The 24,361-nt window shown below is 34.8% G+C and overlaps 5 protein-coding genes across 8 annotated transcripts; 2 read left to right on the top strand and 3 right to left on the bottom strand.

Annotated features, from left to right (window-relative positions):
* Positions 1–797: 797 nt before the first annotated feature.
* Positions 798–5,947, bottom strand: LOC130941741 (TSL-kinase interacting protein 1). Of its 2 annotated transcripts, none has more exons than XM_057870322.1 (14): positions 5,719–5,947; positions 5,193–5,390; positions 4,986–5,071; positions 4,856–4,903; positions 4,599–4,708; positions 4,283–4,367; positions 3,915–4,194; positions 3,660–3,797; positions 3,413–3,561; positions 3,067–3,305; positions 2,564–2,921; positions 1,895–2,299; positions 1,685–1,813; positions 798–1,441 (listed from the first exon to the last, which is right to left on the bottom strand). In XM_057870322.1, exons 2-14 carry the CDS (start codon positions 5,320–5,322, stop codon positions 1,214–1,216), a joined length of 2,385 nt encoding a protein of 794 aa, XP_057726305.1. In that variant the 5' UTR covers positions 5,323–5,390; positions 5,719–5,947; the 3' UTR covers positions 798–1,213. The 2 variants fall into 2 exon arrangements, with proteins under 2 accessions (XP_057726305.1, XP_057726311.1); XM_057870328.1 differs by having other exon boundaries at positions 5,193–5,422; positions 5,719–5,932.
* A 1,213-nt stretch (positions 5,948–7,160) lies between these two features.
* Positions 7,161–8,734, top strand: LOC130951679 (60S acidic ribosomal protein P2A-like). 2 transcript variants are annotated; one of them, XM_057880416.1, is made up of 4 exons: positions 7,161–7,290; positions 7,418–7,507; positions 8,196–8,422; positions 8,510–8,734. In XM_057880416.1, the coding sequence occupies exons 2-4, from the start codon at positions 7,420–7,422 to the stop codon at positions 8,534–8,536; spliced, it is 342 nt and encodes a 113-aa protein (XP_057736399.1). In that variant the 5' UTR covers positions 7,161–7,290; positions 7,418–7,419; the 3' UTR covers positions 8,537–8,734. The 2 variants fall into 2 exon arrangements, with proteins under 2 accessions (XP_057736399.1, XP_057736474.1); XM_057880491.1 differs by having other exon boundaries at positions 7,205–7,323.
* Positions 8,735–10,043: 1,309 nt separating this feature from the next.
* On the bottom strand, positions 10,044–14,754 carry LOC130941003 (peptidyl-prolyl cis-trans isomerase CYP71). Of its 2 annotated transcripts, XM_057869341.1 has the most exons (13): positions 14,391–14,754; positions 14,190–14,275; positions 13,967–14,055; positions 13,624–13,863; positions 13,423–13,544; positions 13,117–13,192; positions 12,886–12,993; positions 12,629–12,805; positions 12,212–12,429; positions 11,851–11,983; positions 11,349–11,572; positions 11,031–11,184; positions 10,044–10,731 (listed from the first exon to the last, which is right to left on the bottom strand). In XM_057869341.1, exons 1-13 carry the CDS (start codon positions 14,531–14,533, stop codon positions 10,648–10,650), a joined length of 1,854 nt encoding a protein of 617 aa, XP_057725324.1. In that variant the 5' UTR covers positions 14,534–14,754; the 3' UTR covers positions 10,044–10,647. The 2 variants fall into 2 exon arrangements, with proteins under 2 accessions (XP_057725324.1, XP_057725332.1); XM_057869349.1 differs by lacking the exon at positions 14,391–14,754 and having other exon boundaries at positions 10,046–10,731; positions 13,624–13,871.
* Positions 14,755–15,844: 1,090 nt separating this feature from the next.
* Positions 15,845–19,003, top strand: LOC130975246 (protein DYAD). Its single transcript, XM_057900066.1, has 6 exons — positions 15,845–15,970; positions 16,083–16,711; positions 16,901–17,293; positions 17,403–17,514; positions 17,816–17,899; positions 18,083–19,003. The coding sequence occupies exons 1-6, from the start codon at positions 15,845–15,847 to the stop codon at positions 18,455–18,457; spliced, it is 1,719 nt and encodes a 572-aa protein (XP_057756049.1). The 3' UTR covers positions 18,458–19,003.
* A 2,086-nt stretch (positions 19,004–21,089) lies between these two features.
* Positions 21,090–24,085, bottom strand: LOC130960370 (putative kinase-like protein TMKL1). Its single transcript, XM_057885783.1, has 2 exons — positions 23,163–24,085; positions 21,090–22,597 (listed from the first exon to the last, which is right to left on the bottom strand). The coding sequence occupies exons 1-2, from the start codon at positions 23,668–23,670 to the stop codon at positions 22,002–22,004; spliced, it is 1,104 nt and encodes a 367-aa protein (XP_057741766.1). The 5' UTR covers positions 23,671–24,085; the 3' UTR covers positions 21,090–22,001.
* Between the last annotated feature and the right edge of the window lie 276 nt (positions 24,086–24,361).

Here is a 24,361-nt window from a genome sequence, read left to right as displayed (position 1 = left end):
GAAATGGACAAAGACTAAATTTAATGTTTACTTGCCATGTAAAGCTAATATAGCAAAATTCCATTTACAAAGTTAGCCGATAAATTCAAATTTATGAACATGCGCCTTTTATTAATCAATTGCTTATTGCTTATCACACTAAACCAAACGATTATATGTAGCTGATGATTAGGATAACTTAATCCTTTGTAAGATCTTATAATCACATTTGGTACAAGTAATTACACCTTTTACATGGCTAAATACATTAAACGGCAATGCTTTGATGTCTAAACAATTATAATTGCTTATGATGTAAGCAAGGCAATTACATGACTAATTTAGAAGTTTGTTAATGTATTGTTTTAAGAATTTAATTTTCATATACCGTCGGTTTTACACAGACATTATTAATCGTGTATTATCACATAAGCAAAGGTAATTAATTTCAATCTCATTATTTAAAAGTTACTTAAAAACATAAGTTAGATTAGATAATTGTATAAAATATTTTGCACGATCAATGCATCAAAATTAAACTCTTGTATTTAATATATTTGGGATAGTGGGATACAAATTAGGGATTCAAACTTGTACATTTTCCTTCAAAAGAAATGCAATTATAACGATTCCTTCCGAACTAATCCAACTTATACATGGTGCTGGTTTTCTCTTACTTTTATACTTTAATATCAAAACCAACCCAATTTTAAGGACGAAAAGTTTTTGGAAGATCTAAAACGATAATGGGTAAAAAGAGATGAAGCGGTAAGAAATCAAATGAAAAGATTCATATGATAGCTTGTTCGGTTGTTTAACAAATGGGAAGACACTTCCACCAAAAGTTTGTGTGTCATTCTTTGAAAGAATCTTAATTTTACCCTCCCCCACATTATGAACTCTACTAAAAAAATACAACGTATAGAAGCTAAGAATAAAAAGAGGGGTTAAGATTTCTTAAAACAACAGATGTATTTCTACAGAAGCTAACACAATCAAACAAGGGGTTGATACAGTGAAATCCTTTGATGAACTTCTTTTTTGTACAGAAGGGGAAAGACCCAGATTAGAGAAACATATACAGGAAGTGTGAAGTGTCTCATTTTCAGCTTGCACACCTCAAGTCAAGTAAGTTTAAGTAAAATGTTAATCAGAACATTGATTCAGCCAGAAAAATTCATGCCGAAGAACGATAATGTTACCAAGATGATCCGATCATGCTGACTGCTGAGGCTCATTTTTCACTTCCAATTTTAAAATCCGAAAGAGGAGAAACTTCTCGAGCCTCAACTGCTGATGATGCTTCCTTCTTGTCAAACCCGAAAAAGGAGCAGTTCTGGAATGCATCCAAGCTGCTGGCTATTAAGCGGTTCAGACCACTAAGGCTATCACTCAGAATTAGATCTTCACTGTGATACTTGGTTGATGGTATATCCAGATCCAACGGTCCCAGAGAATCAGGCTGTAACATGATGATAGTAAAGAAAGATTAGGTCGGAATAAACTAACATGTATGTATTCTGTAATATGTTCTTCAAAATCAGATGCCAGTGTAAAAAAAAAAGTTTCAAAAATGCAATAATGATTCAAAGATTTAAGTTCATAGAGCTAGTGTTGACAGATGGTTTAGAGTGCGGAACATATTCGTTAATAACTCCCTATTTGTAGTTATTTAGGTTTGCTTCTCTTGCAGCAAGGAACATACCCAATAGATATCCGCTAGTCCATTGAAATCTTTTGCTAATTGATGCTGGGCCTCTGCATCCGACTCACCACTATCCATATGGTCAGTTTGAGCAAAATCATCCACAAGCCTCTCTCTTTCAGGTGACAGCTGCAGTAAGAATGGAGAAAATTAAATCTTATTTAAATTTGCAAAGAATGTTTGATAGAAAACAAAAGGAAGAAGAGTCACCTTTTCAAATTTCTCGGACCCTCCAAGGACCACATTTTCAGAATCTAACATAGCAATTGGTGATAGACAAGTACCATCTTTATGAGGAATAGGATCCTTTTTAAATAAGAAAGCATCGCATGTCTCTTCAGCATCCCATATCGAAGACATGTGGGATGCCATGGTCGGTTGTCCCATCCTGTCTTGGTGTCTAGAGATATGAGCAGCAATAGCAGCATCGAAAGAATCACTACTGAAAGGAATTTGCTGAAGACCATGACAATTTTCAGCAATACGGTTATCAACACAGTTATCTTCAAGATCTTGAGAAACTCCTGAAAGTAGGTCCCCCACACTAATGTTGGTAAGGCTGTCAGCCCACTCACCAGCTGACAGACCAGTTCCACTGCTTAACTTCATCTCATCCTGAATACAAACAAGTAGCATTATAGATATAGATGCTAGTAATTATACATCAGACATCATAACAAAACCATACAAACCCAACCAGAAACTTAAAAGCAAAGCTTTTTAGATCTTCACAATCTAAAAAGATGAGTGGATTATGCTCAAGATCTCAAGGAGAAATATGAGAATTTATGCAGAGGAGCCAAAGAAATACAATAGGGTGAAAATCTACAGTATAATCTCAGAGCTAATGAAAATAAAATATGAGAGAACAACAAATACCGCATCTTCCAACTGTCTAGTCACAGTTCTATCCCCAACATTTTTTCCACGCCATGGTACATTTGCTGTAGGATCAAAGAAATCATCAGTTCTTGTATTCAGGTATTCGCTGTTGTCTCTAGTATTAGGCAAAGCAGTGGAAGTAGTGTTAGCACAGTTTCTGATCATGGACGTTCCTCGTTCTTCAGAGAGCTCCAAGGAATGATTGTTAGTTGAAGGAATAGGGAGTGCTTCAGAATTCAGCATCTGACCCATAGTATTGTTCACACTATTGTCTGATAGTCCAAGCATGCTGCCAGTTACTACCGGGGCTTGCATATTTAATAACTCAAGCTCAGTGTTGGAAATCCAGCCATACCTTCACAGAATATATATAAATATTATAATGTTGATATGGTTAGCTTTTCATACAAGGTTGAGGTGGCATGTCTTACTATTGATGTTTAGTTACTTCTTATATGAAAATAAAATCAAGAGAGCAACATGGAAATGAAATGAGGTACCTCAAACGAAATATGTGTGGACTTCCAATCATTGCATATATATCTGCGGCACTAAGAGTAGATTCCTGGGTCCACCTATGATAATTTACCAAGTTCTCCCTTTGAGTACCATAGGGAAAAATCATTAATTCTCCAGTTGCTATGCTTGAATTCCCCCACTTACGGTTTAGATGTTCCAAAATTGATGATATCTTCTTTCTTGCACTAAGTGTAAGCTCCAGGTATGGGTTATGCTTATCCTAGGAGTAACAAAGAAAGAAAGAAGAAAAATGAATATGTAAATCGCTTTCTAAAGCACTTTTGCAGTACTACTGTAAGATGTTAGTTGGTTTTCTTTCATGCTCACCATTTCCAATGCTCTTCGAGTAGGTTCATCAATTGGGAATAATTGCAGCTTGAGTTTCATACTATTATGTACATTGTTATCTACATGATTTTGTGGAAATGTGGGCAAAGGGGGCAGTACATAATTAGCAGGATCAGAACATTTTTCTCCTGGACAAAGATGGAAGAATAAGTGTGAAGTTGCAGAATAGCTATAGTAAGCCTTTTTGGGAGAAAAGATTAGATAAAGCTCTCATGGTAACAACTACCTAGATTATTCTCCTGGTCATTTTCAGCCTCCTTACCAGAGGAAGCTCGCTCCAAATGCTCAGCAGCATCTGCAACTAAAGAAACACCAGCAATTGCAGCCTTCTCCCACTTTTTATATGCTGCAGTTGTGATCACACCTGATAGATAGAAACATCAAAGAGTAAATTTCCATTTATTTTTAAATGTAAAATAAGATACATGAATTTATTTTAGATCTATTATCATATCTCAAAGGGGAAATGAAAAAGAATCACCAGATTTCTTTCGCTGCCTTGAGGGCTTCATGGTAATTGAATCTCCCTTTGTGTTACTACGGTTAACACCCATGTTTATGTTGCGCTTCAATGGTGGTTTTGAAGGCCCAAGCTTTAAAATATTTTGACTATCAACAATAACCAGTTTAACTGCACGAGGATCATTTACCGATGCTCTACTTTGATTTGAAACTGTGTTAGGAGCAGGAGGAGGACAGTTTACCGCCTGCAGAGGTTTCTTTTTTACGTTCTTCTTCCTGTCCTTCAAAAGTTGGTGCTCCTTCATGGCAACAAGTATAGGTGAGTTCCCAAACATATTAAGATATTCAAAATTAAAATGCAAAGACAAATGTATAGTCTTGACTAACCAAGGTTTCTACAAAAACTTTGAACCTTCGGGGCTTTAGGTGAAGCTTTGAGGCTTTGCAGCTGTACTTTTCTAATAAAGACCACCTGTGTCAAAGGTCAGATAATTTGAGGAGAGTATCTTAATCATTCCTAAGAAATTTTCAATGCAAAATTATCAATTGATATAATACCATTCCTCAAATCTTATTCAGGAATTTACTATGAAATGATAAAATTAAAAAGACGAATTAGATCTCTTCTAACTTCTAAGCCATATATATATATATATAACATATGCACTTCATTTGACAAAAACCCATTGAGACAGTTGTGTACCAGCGAAGCATTGCAGCATTGGTATCTTTTGAGTTTTTGGCATCTAAACACAATCCTGGACCAAGAAGTTTGTTCATCCGTCTCACAAGCCGATAGTAATAATGCCTGACCTGCAAATCATCATCCAGGAGAAACAAAGTGAAAAATGGGAAACAATGAAGGCTATTAGCTTGGCAATAAAACCCAAAACTTATAAATGAGGGGTAAAAAATCATGTAAGCAAGCTGAAGCGGATGATAAAGCCTTGTAACAGGTACCTGATCCTTGTTTTTACTCTGCACACGGCAAGTGATTTTCTCGAAATTCTACATTTAACAGTAATGCAATTAGTAATTATTAACAACAAAACAACCACAGGGAAAGCAAAATCAGTAAATATAAATATACCTTCCCAACTTGTCGTAGCGCAGTGAAGAAGCTTTCCTCTTCTTGACGAGTCCAAGCAGCCCACTGTCTTGTCGGTTTCTTCGGAGCTACAAAAGACAAGGGAATGATACCTTTTACTTCTCAACCATGAAACACATTAATCATCAAAGCCTGACATCACTCGTAAGTCATAACGAAACAAATTAGGGACGAAAGTAAACGACCAACCTGGCTGTTGAGTTGTGGTGGCATTTGAAAGAGATGAGGAAACAACAGGATCCCCATTTCGGATTGAAACAGCATTCTCCGGGTTAAGGTTAGTATCCGGATTAACCGAGATTTGTGCCTCAGCCTGCATTTTTTCTCACCCTAGTATATGCTCATTCTATGGTATTCAAATGCACCAAAGATACAAGATTTAGTTCCCTGTGATCAACAACAAATATCAATTTTTTTCCCTGTGAATAAAAAATATGCCTCAGCTGCAACTCACTCGAATAACTTGTGGATCATAATTTTTTTAAATTCAGGTACAGACTCAAACTTCACAATGTAGCTTACAGGCACAGAAAAAAATGAATCCACACCTAATTAATTAATCATGCACATATAATTAATATTCACAAACATTAGAGTGGTACTGAAATTATTTAAAAATAAATAAATTTAATTAAAATTGAAGTGAATTGTAAATCCAGAAAAGATGCTAAGCTAACTAACAATAAAAATTGCATCTCAAAGAGGAATACGGTACCTTGAAGGCCAATATATCGCGAATTGATGAATTGCAGAGATGAAATTTGCGAGAAATTGCAATATGATTGGAGCAAGGAGGGTTAAGAAAAGAGGGGAAATTGGATATCTGGAAACCCTAACGCGAAGGGAGAAGAAGAAGAAGATGACGATAGACGAAGGAAGATCGACGAACCTGCACACTGTGTTCTTCAATGTTCTAAATCTAAACGCTTCGTTTCCAGTCTTTGAATTTTTTTATTTTTTATTTTTTAATTTTTGGGCCTTATTATTTCTGACATAATAAAATAGGTATCAATTTAACATTATTAAATGATTTACTTTTTACTTTTATATATCTATATTTTAAAATTATTTTAATAAAATAAAATAATTAATTTTAATATACTGTAACTATAAAATTGTTTTATGTATGTATCTAATTATATACTATTATATCAATAAAATAAATTTTTTTAAATATATGAATTGTCATTAAAAAATTAGATATAATTAAATAATTATATAAAATATTTTATATAATTATTGTATTAAAATTAAATAAAAAATAAACATCTAAAATTAATTGAACATCAATTAATTAGATAAATATATAAGAAAACTCTATTATATTATAAACTCTTAATAAGATCTAAAATGTGAAAAATTAAACTTTTGCATGTTAGATTAATTTGACTTTTTCAAAATGCAAGCTGTACTTAAAGTGAAGCATCTAAAAAGTTAATGTGATAATCAATCCATTCATTTATCAAGTTATTAACGCATGCACAACTAGTTATATAATATGAAATCATTAACATTTATTTTTCTTTATCAAAGATTCACATGTTTTATTTTATTGTTGGATGGTATTATTTGTATCTTAAGTTGTGTATAACTCATGTTCAACTTAAATACAACTTAGTAAATAATTAAAAATCAAGCATATAAACATCATTTTTCTTTATCATCTAAAATGCATCTTACACTCTAAATTACTCTCATTCAAGACTAATATATAAAGATAGATAAATTATTCACTATTTTTACAAACAACCAGCTACCAAATCAATTATATATATATATATATATATATATATATATATATATATATATATATATATATATATATATATATATATTAAAATATAAAATATACATAAAAAATAAGTTAAACAAATTTGTTCTACAAATGTTGATAATTATTTTTAATATTTGTTGATTGATAAATGCTAATTGTATTACTTTTTTTGTTTTCTTTTAGATTAGATTTTTAACAAAACTTCAAAAAACAAAAGACATTTGGTCAAAATAACATCTTCCCAACATTTTAGAGTTTTAAATAATTCTTTTATTTAGAAATTATTGATTTAAGTATAATTAGTCACGCATTTTCCCACTTTTACAATTACACCCAAATTCAAAATGTTTGATAGGCGCAATAGGAGGGTATTTCCGGGAATCCAAAACTTGAATACAACTGAAAACCCTAGCTATAAAATAAGTTGAGAGTGCCAAGTTCCTATCTTTCAGCAGAAACCCTAGCTAGCGCCCAAATCGCAACCCAGTCGGATCCCGCACTCAAATCCAGCAAGTACGATTTCGTGCACTCACGACGAATTTCAAAGTCTCTTTCTTTCGTTGACTATATGTTCTATGAATTTTTTGTTAGTAACTAACTTTTGCAATTTGCTATGTTCTTTTCGGAATCAATTTTTCAGAAATGAAGGTCATTGCTGCGTATTTGTTGGCCGTATTGGGAGGCAACATTGCCCCTTCAGCTGATGATATCAAGAACATCCTTTCCTCAGGTCCCTATTTTCTAACATCTTAAATTCTTTTTGTTTTTTATTTTAAATATTTGAGCTGGTCAAGTGTTAGATGTATGAGTTGGATTTACCATGGTCAATTGTTTTGTGAGTTAGATGTATGGTTTTCTTATTTATTATGTTATTGTAATAAAAAATGCTATTCGCACGCCAAAATCAGCTACTAATATCAGTCTCGAGTTTATTTACGAATAAATACATGTGAGGTTTAATTTATTTTCAATGTACTTTGTATTCCAACATGTGTTTTATACTGGTGGCTGGTTTTGGTGTACACCTAGCATAGTTGGAGATTTATTGTTATTGTTAATTTAGAGTTGAGAATCTGATTGGTAAAACATTGACTTTAATATAAGATGTGTTACTGGAGTTAAATTAAGTTTGGTTGCATTTTCATATGTTAGTTAACTCAGATGCATTAGTTGGTGTTTTAGTCCTAATTATTTGATTTGTTGATTTGTTTATATTGCTTTGGGATTCAGTTGTAGTAGACATTACAGTTTTCTTCTCCATATAGAATCAAGTGTGTCTGTTTTTTTTCTTTTGAGACATGAAGTATAATGTATTGAAATCTTTGAATTGGAGTACATGTAACATTGAATTTTAAATCATTCGAGGGTGTCTCTTCCATGCTGTTGAATTGTTGACCTCTTTTGTTTATGATTTATAGTTGGAGCTGAGGCTGATGATGGCATGATTGACTTGCTCTTGAGTCAAGTGGAGGGCAAAGATGTCACTGAGCTAATTGCATGTGGAAGGGAGAAGTTGGCCGCAGTGCCTTCTGGTGGCGGTGGAGTTGCTGTTGCCGCTGCTCCCACCGCTGGAGGGGGTGGTGCTGCACCTGCTGCCGAAGCAAAGGAGGAAAAGAAAGTTGAAGAGAAGGAAGAGTCAGATGATGTAAGTTTCAAAATTAAACCACTATTCGATTGGTATATAGTAAATTCATGATTTGCTGCTGATTTATGTTTCTTATTCTTTCTACAGGATATGGGTTTCAGCTTATTTGACTAGAAAGATCTCAAGTGTTTCATGTGTACAACACATTTTCGGTTTTAGTCAAGAGTTTCAACCCAAATCACAAGGTTTTGTTACTTAAGTTACACATACTTTTAGGTTTCATGGGTTTTGCCATTTTTCATTTGACTTGAGACAATGTAATGACACCAAAATGCCCTATATAATTTAGTCGTGTTTTGAATGTTTTGCTTATTATGGGTTTGCATTTTTATGCTCTTCCTTATTATGAAAAATAAGGCTTGCGGTATTTATCAGTTTTGCTTTGGTATCTCTTTGACTAGAAAAAGCTAGTTCATTTGAATGCTTTGCTCTGCTAGCATGCGATTTATGCACTGTCAATGGATTAGAGTAATGAGTCCAACGCATAAAACTTTGGAAAGTAAAGGGATTTTTTTTAGGTAATAAAAGGGAATGTTTTTTAATATATTCAAAAAAGCTTTATAAACAATTCAATATCTCTATTTGACGATTCTTAGCAACATCTTCATTTTAAAATTTTGCAACTGCTACTAACAGTTTGGAACCAACGAAAATCAGAGGAGGGGGTGGGGGACTGAGACTCGGATAATATATAGTTTGAATAATATATAGTTTGAAGAGTGTGTACAAATTATTTGGTTTACAAGTCATACAAGTTGGGAGAAACTTAAACGTTGGCCCATATACGATTTTCATGGCGTGCTTCATGTTTCTCCTTCTCCTCCTCGTCTTCCTTCTTCTTCTCCTTCTTCTTCTACTATTCTTCTCCCTCCATAAAAACGAGTTTCTTGTCAAATTTGTTCGATCTCTTTCGTGCGTTCTTTGCTTTTTCATTCATTATTTTATCTGTGTTTATCATTGGTATTCTTGCTTCGTTTTTTTTTTCGATTTTCATAGTTTCTGAACTCAAGTTTTGAAATCGTTTTGAAGATAATGGAACTTTAGAAATACAACCAAACGATTACAGAAATATACTCAACCGATTACAGAAATACATCCAAATGGTTACAAGAATTCACCCAAAGGATTATAGAAATACACCCAAAGGATTTTAAAAATACATCCAAAATTTGTTGAAGTACACTTTATACATAATTCAGAACTTTTCCTCTTTCTCCTCCTCATCTTCCTTCTTCTTCTTCTTCATTTTCTTATTTCATATTCTCATAATTCTTTTTGGAAGGAAAAAAATTAAACAAAGAAGAAAAAAATATATAATGTTGCAAAATCAAAAGAAGAACGAGGAGAAACACAACGATGAAGATGAAACACTTCAAAAACAAAGAAGAAGAAGAAAAAGAGGCACGGAAAAAAGAGGAGAAGAAAAAGAAAAAGAAATAAATAACTTGAAAAAACGCTTGTACGTGGAGAATTCCTCATATAGTTTTTACACTTTTTTCATGTTAATAGTGTCTTTTTGGGTTTATTTAAAAATGGATATATCTAAATATATTTTTATCCAAGTACAGAAATTTTGCAATGAATTAAATAAAAATGAAATAATTTGAACAAGATAGTAAGTTATGTTCTTGGCTATGGATATTTTTTATTTAATATTTGACAAGGTAGACTGGAGTGGTTGGTAAAAGTTGTTTATGTAGCATTGCTGGGTAATCTTTTCTATTAGACTTGGACAATATCTAAAGGGAGTTTATCTTCAAATCAAACCTACGTATAGTTCCATCAAGACAAAGGACTAACAAGTAACAATCACTACTTTAGTAGTCCCTTAAGAATAAATAACACCGAATACAATATATGTCCAAAACTCCAGAAAAACACTTCAGAAGAAAAGTCTTGCTTCATGTTTTGGACATGCATACATATCAAGTACAGACTGGCAAGTCCTTGGCGTTGACATGGCTTATGAAGATTTGATGTGCAAAAATGTTTCTGTATTGTTGGAAAGCATTTGGAATAATGGCAAGGTGATCGCAACTCGCCGAGTCTGAACTGCTTGGCTTGGAGACTGGTACACGAAGACAAAAGCTGCTCTTCGTACAAGGCCTGTTAAAATGGTTGTTATAAAGAAACTTAAAATTACTCATGTTGAAGCTTATTCGTCTGCCCAGCTTGTAGTGCCAGCAAGGACTGACCCACAGAATTAGCCGGACAAACCATGGACCTTAGGACTTCGGTACAGTGACATTTAGGATCTTAACATCTTGGTATGGCTTATCTGTCTTGTCTGTCTTCACTTTCTCTATAGACTGTCAAAGATCAAAGTTTTTTATTGGTTAGTTTCTTCCGGGCAGCAGCCTCTCACAGTAATCAAACACCTAAAAATAAATGGTAACCTAATATTGTAGACAATAACTTAAGCGAGAGCATTTATTGAGAAATCTAAGGAAAATGATTAAATTACACTTAGAAGCTCAAATCACAACATGGAAATTATTTTGCAAGTGAATCAGAATAGGAGCATGCAAGCAAATCCCTTAATAAACAGTGCTGAATTAATTTATTGCATTAAATGATGATGATTATACAAGAATTGAAGTCAATGTACCTGAACAACATCCATTCCCTTCACAACTCTACCAAATACAGAATGCTTGTTGTCCAACCAAGGAGTGGCTACTGTGGTGATAAAGAACTGGGAGCCGTTCGTATTCGGACCAGCATTTGCCATTGACACCGTGAAAGGCCTATCATGCCTTAGACTGCAAGAGAAAAAGATATTTGCTTTATGTCCCATGAGGTAAACCATAACATGAAATTCCAGAGGCCATCAGCACGAAGGTAATCATTCTATTGAGGAGAACAGAATCAATATAGCATCTCGTTGACACTTCGACATAATAACATTATAAACAAAAATAATTACCTTTTGTGAAATTCATCCTCAAATTCCCTCCCCCAAATGGACTGCCCACCAGTGCCATCTCCTAAAGGATCTCCCGTTTGTATCATGAAGCCCTTGATGACACGATGAAAAATAAGATTGTCGTAATAACCATTCCGGCAGTGAGTTGTAAAGTTTTCCACAGTTTTTGGACATTCCTCTGGGTATAATTTCATATGAATATCACCCATGGTGGTGTGTAGAATCTGCAAAGGAATAATTGGAATTGTAAAGCTCTTTATCACGGGAAAGAGGTGACCAATGGGATTTGGAAAAAAAAAAATTATAAAAAAGAAAAACCATACAAACGAAACCCGGTCTCCTTTCTGCTATTAAGTAGCAATTTAAAAATAAATAAAATAAAAAAGAAAGAAAGAAAGAGAGATAGAGAAGAATAAGAGACAGGTTCTGATACACATAAGGTTGGTTATTTGTAGACATTGTGCGTGTGTGCCTGTTTTACACACTAACATAGATAACTCACCACATTGTCAGGAAGTGAGGTTGTTGCAGTCTTTCCAATATCTGAAACTGCCAAAAGCTCATCAGCAGGAGGCTTTTCATTGAACACGTCTCTTCCCTTAGTTGCATCTTCAGGCTCTTCTGGTTCTCTCCGACTGACACATGACAAACTCCAAAACTTAGATACAATAAAGAGTTATATTTTGCATGTCATATGACTGATGATATGCAGGTAAAAAAAGTACAGCCTCAATGTACTGAGAAAAATGCCAGGAAACCCACTCCACATGAGATAATACACGGAATTATAACATTACTACATAACTTTGGATGATAAACCTGGGGTAAAATTCGGGTTTTATCACTATCAGGATCTTCTATACCTGAATAAATATATCCTGTGCTTTTTGAAAGCACAACACAGGAGAGTGGGGTCTGTCAAAGGCTCTTTGCTTTCATTGGCATTAGCAGCAGCCGAAGGAATCCTTCTTACTTTTTTACTACTTTGATCACCTTGATATAACGCAATCCTTAAGAACCTATCATTATTCTCCACCTTTCCAAGTATTCGAGCAACTTTGTTGGTGTGCAAGTTAATAATCTATAAAAATAGAGAAGATGAAATACACATTAGCGAATGAAGTTTCATCCACTCACCTCATGGTATCAATAAGCAAACAAGGAAAAATTATGTAGTTATGTATGTGGAGAGATCAGATAACTTGAAAAGGTGAAATAGTTGCACAGATCAAGAATTGGCTCTATTCTCTATACGGTAAGTAAAGGGGGAAAAATCTTACTTTAATCCCAAGCAAGGTTGCATATATAATAAAATTAGAACTTTCATCAAAAACTGCGTTGGGCAATGGAGCACTTTCTGTTTTCTCTATCTCCTTCTCGACAGCCATCCTTCGGCCAAAATCAATGGCTTCCAGCCGGTATAATGGAGCATCGCTTCTTTGAAGATCTTGAGCAACCTATCAGTAAAGCAATTCATTCTGTAACACATGTTCATAAAGAGCACACGATTCAGGGGAAATTTCTGTTAAATTATTACCTCCAAAGATTCATCATAAACTCTTCTTAGTTTACCCGTTCTGAACCAAAAGACACGTATCCTGCGGTCAGGAGATGTGATCGAAAATTGTTTACCATCCGGGCTGACCTAAAACATTGTGAAATACATTGAATGAATACCAGTAACAATAAACTGTAAACTGAACAAGTAGTGTCTTGATTGCATATATGGTAACCAAAATTATGGGTTATGTTTGGACAAGAAAAATACCTCAATAGCTGAAACAGATGTCTTGCATTTTACTATTTCAAAGAGGTTAGTATCACTCTTCAGCTTAAAATTGACCCTAAAAGCACCATAAAGGAGAACAAATAGAATGAGAATTTGAGAACAAATAAAACGCATACTTTGTAATGTTTGAAATCACGTAATCCATTCATCACAACAATAAAGGAGTACCATAGCACTACAAAGGGTTTGGATTACCTAAAAATTTGTAAATGTTTTGGCATAATTGTATGTGAATTGATTAATATAAATAGATGGATGAAGTAGAAGTTAACAGTAAGCACATACTCATCTTCTGGGAATTGAAGCGTGGTGGGGCTCCAGTACTCAATGATCCCCTTTGTATCAGCAGAAATTACAGAATCATATACAGGATTGTACCTCATAACTTTAATAGGAGCCATATGTATCTACACATAGAGGCAAGGAATGACACAATTATGTAACTAACTGTGGAAAATGAAAGTAACACATTTTGAAGTCAGCTACCTCTTTGGAAATGATAGGGTCATTTGAACCCGATCGAGCATCATATATGTGCACAAAAGATGAGTTCCTATCACTAATGGCAAGTCTAGCTTTGACATCCCCTTGTTTGTAAACCCATTCCACAGCACCGGGGATATACGGCAAACGAATCATTACCATCATGTCATAGTTCACTACGTCATATACTTTGACAGAACGGTCATGTGATATGGTACAACATAGCAGACCATCAATACTAACCTGCATAGCTGAAATAAGTCATGGTTGATAACAAGCAAGCAATAATTGAAGTGATAATCAATTAGATTAATGCAAAGGGGTTAAACCGAGTTGACTAACTTACGGCTAGACCTTCAATCGGACCGAGATGAGATCTGAAGTGTTTGGCAAACTCAATACCAATGGGCCTTTTCTTCCAAAATTTCAAGTGCCCTGACAACAATGTTTAAGTGATATTAAAATTAGCCAAATATACCTAATCTTAAATCATTATACATGATTATGATGAATTACTAACTAGTTACACAAAAATCTAACTTTAAAGTAGAATTAGCAACATGTCGTACCATCAATACTTCCAGTTATGAAGAATTCGGCAGCTGAAACAGCAACATGCGTAACCACATCGCGGTGCATATAACTTTTCTCGTACCTGTAAAAGAACGGAAAGAACAATTGGATCAAAGCTCAGAGAGTGAGTGAGTTTCTAAAACCCTAATTGGAAAAAGAAAAGTACGGTTGAGAGAGAGAGAGAGAGAGAGAGAGACATGTTGGCGGAGGGGAGGGCGTCAAGGTAAGCCTGCTCGAACTGGAGGGGACGCTTGGGGCGGGCTCGAGGGGCTGGGCCGGGTCCGATGGCGGGCTCTTCCTCAGTTACATTACCGGCAGTGCCATTCTCATGTTCCTCCATCTTTGTTCTGTTTCTTCTTCGTCTTCGACGCAGAGAATAACGAAAGGGAAGTAAGATACTGAGCTGAACAATGAATTAATAATAATAACAAAAGGTTTATGTGATTGTGATGGAGATGCTATGCTACAATGGAGAACAACTACTACAATTCTACAAAGATGCTTCTTCCACTTCCACCTTCGAATAATTCACTACTTGCCACTGGGAAGGAGGGAACTGAACTACACCTAAAACGGCACGTCGTTTTGGTGGTTTTTCCATAGGCAAAGCTAAACCGACTAACATATGGACCCATGTAACTGTTCAGCCTAATATTCATTGATGAAGAATAGAAGTATTGGGCCTAGGCCCAACTATAACAGAGGGGATGATACAAAAAGAGAAATACGCACAAAACAGGCCCAGCTAGCCTCTCCTTTCCTTGTGGTGTCCTTCCAGTTCATGGTCTCGTCAAACCACAGAGGAGATGCACTGCAAATATTTTCCATATGAACCTGAATTGCTCATCACTGGGAGGGTGGAAGAGCTCAAAACATGAATCTAGTTAAGAAAGAAGCAACACCAAAAAGCAAAAGGTACTTGCTTGGTTGCATTCTTGGTGCTGAAAAGGTGTACGTCTTCCGTGTGTGAATAAAGCAACTCCTTAGCTCAACTTATATGTAATTATGTATAATACATTTATGGTTATACCCTTTATAGAATAATAACGCGAGTAACACTTCTTCTAACATAAATACATAGTAATTTCATGGTACAAATAGCATTTTAATACTCTATTATATAAAGTATACTGAAATTTGGTTACAATAAAAGTAGTTACTAGTTTACTACTACTACATATGCCACAAATGCTTTAGCTCTTTGAATTGCAGAGACGAGTGTGTGTCCGTTTCAGTGATTCTCCATTGCTGCTCTTGCTACACGATATCATTCTGATTCTCTCTCTCTCTCTCGTTTGTTAAGTTGCCCGTTTGGCACAGTTGACAAAACGAGTCACTGAAACCAACACGCGCACCTACGCTCTTTTCTCAACACACACCCTCTCTGCTTCCATAGCACGTGAACCTCACCTCTCTCACTATATCAAACGCGCCACGACCCCGCTAAATAATCATTGTGAGAGTGTAACGAATAAACGAACCCAGCGTTGCATGCTGCAACGCACGCACACATTTGCACCATTTCACCATCATCATTACATTCTTTTTTTTTAAATCTTTTTTTTTTCACTCACTCACACACACACTACTCTCATATATAATCTCTTCATCTTCCTAACATGCTCTCACCTGAAACAGAGTGTGGCTGATAATGGTGAACACTACCACCATTGCAGCAGGTTCCGATGAATTACAAGTCGGTGGATTCCATGAAATCCTTCACTCCATGCTCCCACCTGATTCCCCCGTTCAGCTCAAATCCGTTCGCATTGCAATGGTATCATCATCATCGTAATAATTACTTCATTATTAGCTTTTTTCTTCATGATTAAGATGTCAATTAATTGAACTACGAATGAATGAATGAATGTGATTAATTAATTAACCAGGTGAGTGAGATTGACAGAGAGGAGAATCTGGTTTCGTTGAGGTACCCAAGCCTTCACTCTCTTCGCACTCACTTCACTAATCCCGACTTCGGAAAACCCGAAGCCAAGAAGATTCCAGCGCTCGACGAGAAATGCGTTATGGATTTCAATTCCGCCGTGAAAGCACTCTTCAGGAGAGTTCCGATCCTCGAATTCGTCGAAAATAGAGAGTCGTGGGCCTTTTGGGCCTCGCCGGAAGAAAAGCCCATTGCCACCGCCGGTGGAGGAGCAAATAGTACAATAGCATGCAAGCAAGGTCGGTGCTGGTCTCACCTCAAGTTCACGGGAATGCTTCAGTGGGGCCAACGACGCCACGTTCGCTTCTTGGGCCGCCATGAGGCCCAATTACGGCCCAATCAACTTCAACTAGCTACCGTTGATGACACGGAGGAGAACAAGAAGAGAAACGGAAGAGATCAAGAAGACGACGAAGAAGAAGAAACGAAGACGAAGAAGAAGTTGACAACTCGTCAATGCAATGCGATTGTTGTAACCACAAACGACGTCGTTTCGAATCATGCATCGAACAGAAACACCAAAGCGAAAAACAAGCGCCGGAAAATCGCTATTGATAGATGGTCAGTTCAAAGGTATATAACATAATTAGAATCATATCATAAAGTGTTATTATTCGTTTTCTTGTTCGTTTGATTATTGAAATTTAAGTATATCTCATTGTAATTATTCAGAGTCATAAGTGCACTTCAATTTAGTAGTGAAATTATTATTTGTTTGTTGCTTTAATTATTGGAATCAATTGATTTAATTGATGTTGGTAGGTATAAGACTGCGGAGGAGAATATGTTGAGGGTCATGAAGGAGAAGGGGGCAGTGTTTGGCAACCCAATAATGAGGGCAGAGCTGAGATCAGAAGCAAGGAAGTACATTGGGGACACTGGTTTATTGGACCATTTGCTCAAGCACATGGCAGGCAAGGTGGCACCAGGCGGAACTGAGAGGTTCCGGCGGCGCCACAATGCCGAGGGCGCCATGGAGTATTGGCTGGAGAGTGCTGATCTCGTCGATGTCCGGCGCCAAGCAGGGGTTCAGGACCCTTACTGGACTCCTCCTCCTGGTTGGAGCATTGGTGATATTATCATTTCTCCACATGATCATGTTCTTGCTGTTGCTCAACTCAATGAGATCAAGCAGGAAATTCTTCAGTTGAAGCAGTAATTACTACTTAATTCATTGATTCAGATTTAAGCCCATAATTAGTATTGTTTCCTAAATTCTGAGATGGTGAGTCATTTATTGATTGATTGATTATGAATGCAACAGGGAAATGAGGGAGCTTGCAGCAAAGAAGGAAGAGGAAGCTTTGGTCACCACCCCTACTTCATGCTTGTCCAATTTACAATCCGAGGAGAATGCTTCCTTGGGTCCAAAGCAGGTGAATTCTGCATGAATGCATCCGTGTGCATACAATAAGGCTTAGTTAATTAGTGCTAATTTCTAAGCTTAATTATTTGTACATGAAATGTGATGCTGAACTTTGATGACATGCATACACCAGAGAGACACTTCTTGTTTTTGTTTTTTCCTAAATTGTCCAAGGTTGGTTAGTATATAGTTTTAACTTTTAATGTACAGTTAATTTTGTGAATTCATAATAGCCTATTTTGGAATCTCATGTGAGTGTTACATAGAAAGTGTGTTGCTTTTAACATCTTAGGTTATTTGTCAAATTTCAGGAGATCTATGTAGAGTTGGTGAATAAGAAGGTTAAAATTGAGGAACAACTGAAGGAAATTTCCCTCACTTTGAGCACCATGGCGGTAACATAATAGCCATTAGTTTATCAGTACTCTTCATTTTGCATAGGGTTTTGGGTTGAATGATTTTTTATTAGTACTACCTGCAAAGAGTTGCACAAAATGAACAGTAGTAAAACTCTTCTAGCTGAAAGTAATGAATCCTATTTGCTTGACACTGCTGCTAATGGAACGCATTTGATGCAGGAGCAACTAGGGATGCTGAAGGAACCAACAATGTCAGAATCAGCAAATTCAGGGGATGAAGCACTGATGCAAGAAAAAAGCACTGGAAATATGGAAAGCTTGGTAAGTGGCTTCCAAATTTGCAAGCCAAAAGGGGTATTTGTGTGGCCAAATAGGGATGTGTCTTCTCCAAAGGTTGATTATATTGCCCCCATTGATGAAAACCATCCAGCTTCCAAACCCAACACTGAACACTTGTCAATGCCAATGCCAATGCCTAACCTTTATTCCCATGTTAAGCCATTAGCAGAGAGACGCCCTTTGAGCAATGCTACTTTGACCCATGTCTTTGGGGCCTTTTCCCCTTGCTTTTCTCCACCATTAGACACCCCATGATCCCAAAAATTATTAACCTTATAAAGGAACCCATGATCTCACCCCTAGAGTAACATTGGCAAAGTCCCTAATACACCACACAATTTATATTTGAAGGAAAGAAAGCTCACCCTTTTATTACTTTAGCAAAATAGAGTTAAGAAACTACACTTCATGGACATTAGTACCAGGTGGTAAGTACTTGGTCTTACATAATCGAGTTTATTATTTGCTTGTAAAAATGATCACAACTATAGTCATACTTTAAAATTAAACAAGCCAATTTTGGGATAATCAGTGTAGCAAACAGGCTTTTCTTCCGGTGGTTACTTTATTAATTTCCCTCACCAATTGTGCTGCTGGATCATGTTCTCTATTTAGCTCGTGTTAATTTTTCTATATATAAAAACAGTGAATCTTGCATATGCACCAGAAATAGAAGTCTGAACACATATTTCTCCGTCACTGTGGTAAGGCAAAGAATAACAAAAAAAAAAAAGTTGTTAGATTCAAGAAATATAATCCATTCAGTTACAATAAACGAACTACCATGTCATTTTTTTTAAATACAAGTGTTAGCATGTAGTTAGATACAATAAGAAATTTTTTTTCTCTATTTTTATCTAATTTTTGTATATTCTCATTTATCTATGACAATTCTACATTTTTTTTTTGTCTTTACTAAAAAAATTTCATATATGATTGCATCATTTTAAATTCCAACATATATGTATATAAACAATTGGGTTATGAATTTTAAATTAGAGTTTTGAAATTAATTTTTAAAATATGATAATAACAAATATTGTAATATCTTAATTATAAGAACAATGATTAAATGAGTATATAAAAGGTTTAGAGAGTGTAGACATAATAAAATTGTCTAGTGAAATACATGTATAATAAGAACAAAGAACATTAATTATTTAAAGTATTAATTGCTAAGTTAAGTGAATTTTACATTTATACATATAGATATAGATTTGTGCAACTAGTCATGATCATATGGTAATATATTTTTATTGAATGACATTATGACAATGTGTATGAAAATTAAACTTTTGGAAAAACATGAAGAACTACTTTTATTTGTGGTAATATATGACTAAATGTTATTTTAAAACATTTTTACATTGATAGTATATAAAAGAAACTCAAACGCTTGAGATATCCCAATAAAACTCAGAGCCCTTGTATGTTTGCAATAATAACACTACATGTGTGTTGGTTAATGACATATTCAAAACCATGTGGAATCACCTTAGTTTTGGGACAACATACAAAAGTACAATCAAACAAACACTGCAATGATGTTAATATTAAATTATTAATTATGTAAAGTTGTTCAACTACATATTTTCTAACAACTTTTTGGTTGGTTTCAATTTTTAGAAAGGCCATGAAAAAAGGCAAAAAAACAAAACTTATGGAGCACTTTACCATAATGACGTTTAAGAACTAATCAAAGGACGTACAGTAAATATTTGTTCAGTTTTACCTTTTATAGTAAAAAATCAAATATTAACACAATAAATTATTTCCTTAATTAATAAATAATTTTATAATTAATCCGAAATTTTGAGTTCTTTAATTAATCCGCAAATAGCTATTTACATTCTTGTGAGCCCTGTTATACTAGATTCTACAAACATGTCAAATATGAAAGAATCTCTTCCCTTTTGTGTGTGTCAGTCATATCTGATCTTCATATCCCCAGGACTATATTATGCATAAAGTAATTATCTACAAATCTACCAATATAAATGAAGGAGAAAAAACTGGAATCATATGATTGCTTTATGTTATCCACAATGACCTTATGCCCCACATGTCCTCCAATTTATTTTATGTTGACAAAATTATGGTTTATTGGTCCTTAACAGTTTACATAGAGTGGTCATACAACATTAGAACTCCAGGTGGCATTCACAATTCCAAAAAAGCACATGCTGATTTGTGTGTAGTTGCAATTTCAATGATACTAAGTCGTTTAGTGGTCAATAAATAAATAAATAACTTAAATTAGTTGAGTGGTTAATTTATTTTATTATTTAATCAAGTATTTAAAATTTAAATTTCACCTTGTGTAATTCATTGATCAATGATATATTTTTAAATAGAGCTTGAATTAGTCATTAGTATACTAGATTAAAGGATACTATATAAAAAAATGTTTAATATTCTTTGAGGAGGGTACAAAAATCTCAAAACCACTTTGATTAGTTTTTAAGTAGATAATGATATCACTTTAATTGCTTCTTAAGTAGATTGTGATGTTACCAACAACAATGAATATTGCAGACCCTACTCACCATACCTACCTGCCAACTACCACTCTCCAACACCTTAGAAGTTATCAATGAGAAATTAAAAATGGCAACTGTATTAGATATTATTCTATTTCCCTTTCTGATGAGTTGCAATATCAGTATCAAACTCAATTATATTGGATAATAAAATGTTACTTAGTCCAATTGAATGATAATATAAAATCCTTTTAAAGTATTTGGACATCAACATCAAAATCAGTTTATATTTTGTCTGATGAAGATTATAATCCTACCAATTGAGAATGAGAAGTATGGTCTAATGTAAATAATAATGATAATTATAAAGGACATAATCAAATGGAAATGCTGTGAGATCAAACCAAGAAAAAACAATAGGTGAGAATTTTGAATTATATATCATAGTTCCGAGGACTCATTGTGCAGAGAGATGGTTGAATTACCAAATTGCCCCCCACTTCAATTCTTCAGGTTCCTTTGCACTTTTGCACTCTCAATGTCTAAGCTTTCCAGCAATGAAAACTTGAACAGGAGTTAGTCACTGTTGAAAAAATTGCATTTTTCATGATAGATTCTCTTGTCTCTCCACAACTACAAATCTGAGAGAATAGCTACAAATTCTTGACAGTGAAAGAGTCTTCTTTCTCCCCTCAAAACTCTACAATAACTAAAAGTTACTAAGAATAGGTGACATGATAACATCACATGAATAGTTCCTTGGGTCACTGTCCATGTCACATTCTCAATTGTTCAAAAGAACATAATGATCTCATCCCAAAAATGAAGTCAGTAACTTAATTTGTGAGCAAGAATTTAATGTGTTCAATTTGTAGCTATACTTTTCTTCACACTTGACTTTTTAACCCTTAACATCAACATCAGCATCAACTGTTCTTGAACTCTTTGTCTGGTAGCCAGTTCCACATTTTTTGTAAGTAGCACATTTTTTTTTCTCTCTCATATCTCATATATAAATGTTGAATTCGGATCCTCTATAGTGCGGAGGTAAAGTGCAATGTTTTAGACCATTGATGAGAAAATTAACGGCCAGAGTAACTAATCATGCAATGTGTGTCGTCAATTTTTTTCCATCAATGGTTCAAACATTGCACTTTACTCTCCGAAGTGCATTCGGATCTGCACTTTAGAGGAGCCTGAATCCATAAAACCTTAGTATATTCAACCACATCAATGTATATTATGAATTTGGAGAGAACTATAGTAGTTGTAAACTGCTTCAAAAGGGCAATAATGGTTACCACTATAGATTTCTTTTCCTAGTGTATAATCTCTTCAAGCTTTCTAAGGACTAGCTTTATGTTAGGCCTAACTGAAGGTGAAGGGGAGCAACAAGCCATTGCAAGTTGGAAAAACTTGAGAATGCTTGCTTCGCTGACCGAATTCTTGTTGTCATCTCTGCTGTTTCTGAGGAGAATGGCTGGATGGTAAAGATCAGCAGTTCTATGTGCAAGAACAGCATTTCTCATGAAATTGGGAAGATAGAAATCCTCATCCGGTGTCGGATGCTCGTTGATAGGTTCCTTTCCCGAAAGCAATTCGAGGAAGATCACACCAAGGCTGTATATATCAGTCTCTTCACTTGCATCCTTCATCTTGATGAGCTCTGGTGACTTGTATCCTTGAGCAGCCGAGCTTTCGAGCATTTCTTGGCCGGCAGTAGGATTCAGCAGAAGGTGGAGGCTGGAATCTGAGATGTACGGTTGGTAAGACCGATCCAAAAGGATGTTTTTCGACTTGAGGTTTCCATGGATGATTGGTTTGTCTAGTCCAGTGTGAAGATGCTCTAATCCTTTGGCTATACCGTAGGATATTTTGCATATGTTAGACCATTTGTAACACTCTCCATTTCCATCTGTTAAGTGAACATTGTTCATCAATAATTATAACATAAAGTTTTCAATATATATATATAAAAACAGAAAAAGTCATTATCTAAATAGGGGAAGAGTAGGTTGATGATTCAAATAGCAAGTTCTGAAATCTATCTATTTGATCACTAGTTCAAACTAAGGGTACAATTAAGAAAAATGCAATGTTGACAACAGATCAAAATATTCACTAAAAAATGCAAAAACAAAAAACAAAAAACAAAGCAAAACAGAACTATTTGATTCAAGTTGAAACAAATATCAAGCACTTAGAAATAGGGAGTTACTTAGCTACTAAGATTAAGAGTTACAAGACAAAATAAGTTGTTTCTTCAGCATTGTAACTTCCATAATTCCCATAATTCAACATCCTTCATCTCAATTAGAGATACCAAACAAAACATGGAATAATTGAATTATCTAAAAAATTTTCAGGAGATCAGGCACTGTGAATGTCTTCTAGATCCTTATCTTGACAAAATCAGAACACTTCATCAAATGAATATTTCAAACAAAAAAGAAGAATTTAAAAAGCAAAAGATTCATTACCTCTAATGAATTGAGTCAGATTTCCATTCCTATAGAAAGGATGAACAAGTAGCTTCTCACCCCTTGGACCTGTGTAGAATCCAAGAAGTGGCACCAAATTGGGGTGCCTCAACCTTCCAAGAAACTGAATCATCTCATCCAAATCTTCACCTCTTGTGGTGCAAACTGGCCTCAGAAACCTCAAAAGCCTCACCTTGTTGCTCCTCTGAAGCAAAGCCTTATACAAAGTTCCATAATTGGACTTCCCAATAACCTCACCAGGTGCATCCAAAATATCACAAATTGTCAAATCCTCACCACCATGGAAGATGATCAAGTCCTCCTTCATAGCCACCTCCTCTTCTTCTTCTTCCTGTTTCTGCTGTTCTGAGCTCTCTATATCCTTCCTCTCACTTCCATCTCTTGATGATAATCTTTTCAAGTATAAGAACACATAAAGTGCAACAATTACAAGAAATGTAGCTGAAGCTAGTACTAGTACTAGTATCACCATAAGGGTAGTTTTCATTTATCTGAAAGGGAAATAAATAAAAACAAAAATCTTATCTTTTTTGTGACCCAGAAGCAAGTTAAGATTTTGAGATAATGGGGTGGCATAAAATGGAGAATTAAGATCTGGGTATCATGAAAGAGACTGAAAAGAGTTCATTTTTTATGGGGTAATAGTGTTCCCATGTGAGTATAGGACAAAAGGAAGCATGTGTAATGGGAACTTTTTCTTGTGGTGTGGGAATGGGAAGTTACCTGAGAAGGGGGCAATGGAAATAATGGTTTATGAGATGAAGAAGTGGACATGGAAGAGAGATGGCAGAGAAATTTTTGTTGTTGTTGGCATTGAAGTGAAGTGAATGAGTGTGAAAGGAGAGAGTTAAAACTCAAAAGAACATAACAAGCTGCTGGAAATGCTGTTATGAACTGTGTTTGTTGGTGTGTGGGAATGGATCAATGAAAGACAGATCTACGGCATGTGATGCATATTATTATCTGAAATAAAACAAAAATATATGAGATTGAGATGTACAAAAAAAAATATTAAAATATTATTTATATATTAAAATTAGTTATCATGTATGTATATAAATTATAAATATACATATATTTTATATTAATAATTAATTTTAGTGAGTAATTTTAATATATATCTAATATAATTATTTTAGTATATATATTTTTATAAATAATTGATTTAATATTTAATT

The sequence above is a fragment of the Arachis stenosperma genome, chromosome 1, assembly GCF_014773155.1.
Source record: "Arachis stenosperma cultivar V10309 chromosome 1, arast.V10309.gnm1.PFL2, whole genome shotgun sequence".
Lineage (NCBI taxonomy): Eukaryota > Viridiplantae > Streptophyta > Magnoliopsida > Fabales > Fabaceae > Arachis > Arachis stenosperma.
Note: the sequence above shows the minus strand (reverse complement) of the source record. Positions and strands in the feature narration are given on the sequence as shown.

Excerpts from the sequence above, each read along its gene's own strand:
- LOC130941741 (XM_057870322.1), bottom strand. The coding sequence starts at position 5,322 with ATGCAGGCTGAGGCACAAATCTCGGTTAATCCGGATACTAACCTTAAC. Across the intron at positions 4,904-4,985 it reads CGCTACGACAAGTTGGGAAG|AATTTCGAGAAAATCACTTG; the intron begins GTATATTTATAT and ends TGTTAAATGTAG. Across the intron at positions 4,368-4,598 it reads AATGCTGCAATGCTTCGCTG|GTGGTCTTTATTAGAAAAGT; the intron begins GTACACAACTGT and ends CCTTTGACACAG.
- LOC130951679 (XM_057880416.1), top strand. The coding sequence starts at position 7,420 with ATGAAGGTCATTGCTGCGTATTTGTTGGCCGTATTGGGAGGCAACATT. Across the intron at positions 7,508-8,195 it reads CAAGAACATCCTTTCCTCAG|TTGGAGCTGAGGCTGATGAT; the intron begins GTCCCTATTTTC and ends TATGATTTATAG. Across the intron at positions 8,423-8,509 it reads AGAAGGAAGAGTCAGATGAT|GATATGGGTTTCAGCTTATT; the intron begins GTAAGTTTCAAA and ends TTCTTTCTACAG.
- LOC130941003 (XM_057869341.1), bottom strand. The coding sequence starts at position 14,533 with ATGGAGGAACATGAGAATGGCACTGCCGGTAATGTAACTGAGGAAGAG. Across the intron at positions 14,276-14,390 it reads GCCCTCCCCTCCGCCAACAT|GTACGAGAAAAGTTATATGC; the intron begins GTCTCTCTCTCT and ends GTTCTTTTACAG. Across the intron at positions 11,185-11,348 it reads GAGGATGAATTTCACAAAAG|TCTAAGGCATGATAGGCCTT; the intron begins GTAATTATTTTT and ends TTTCTCTTGCAG.
- LOC130975246 (XM_057900066.1), top strand. The coding sequence starts at position 15,845 with ATGGTGAACACTACCACCATTGCAGCAGGTTCCGATGAATTACAAGTC. Across the intron at positions 16,712-16,900 it reads GATAGATGGTCAGTTCAAAG|GTATAAGACTGCGGAGGAGA; the intron begins GTATATAACATA and ends TGATGTTGGTAG. Across the intron at positions 17,294-17,402 it reads GAAATTCTTCAGTTGAAGCA|GGAAATGAGGGAGCTTGCAG; the intron begins GTAATTACTACT and ends TGAATGCAACAG.
- LOC130960370 (XM_057885783.1), bottom strand. The coding sequence starts at position 23,670 with ATGAAAACTACCCTTATGGTGATACTAGTACTAGTACTAGCTTCAGCT. Across the intron at positions 22,598-23,162 it reads TCTGACTCAATTCATTAGAG|ATGGAAATGGAGAGTGTTAC; the intron begins GTAATGAATCTT and ends TTCACTTAACAG.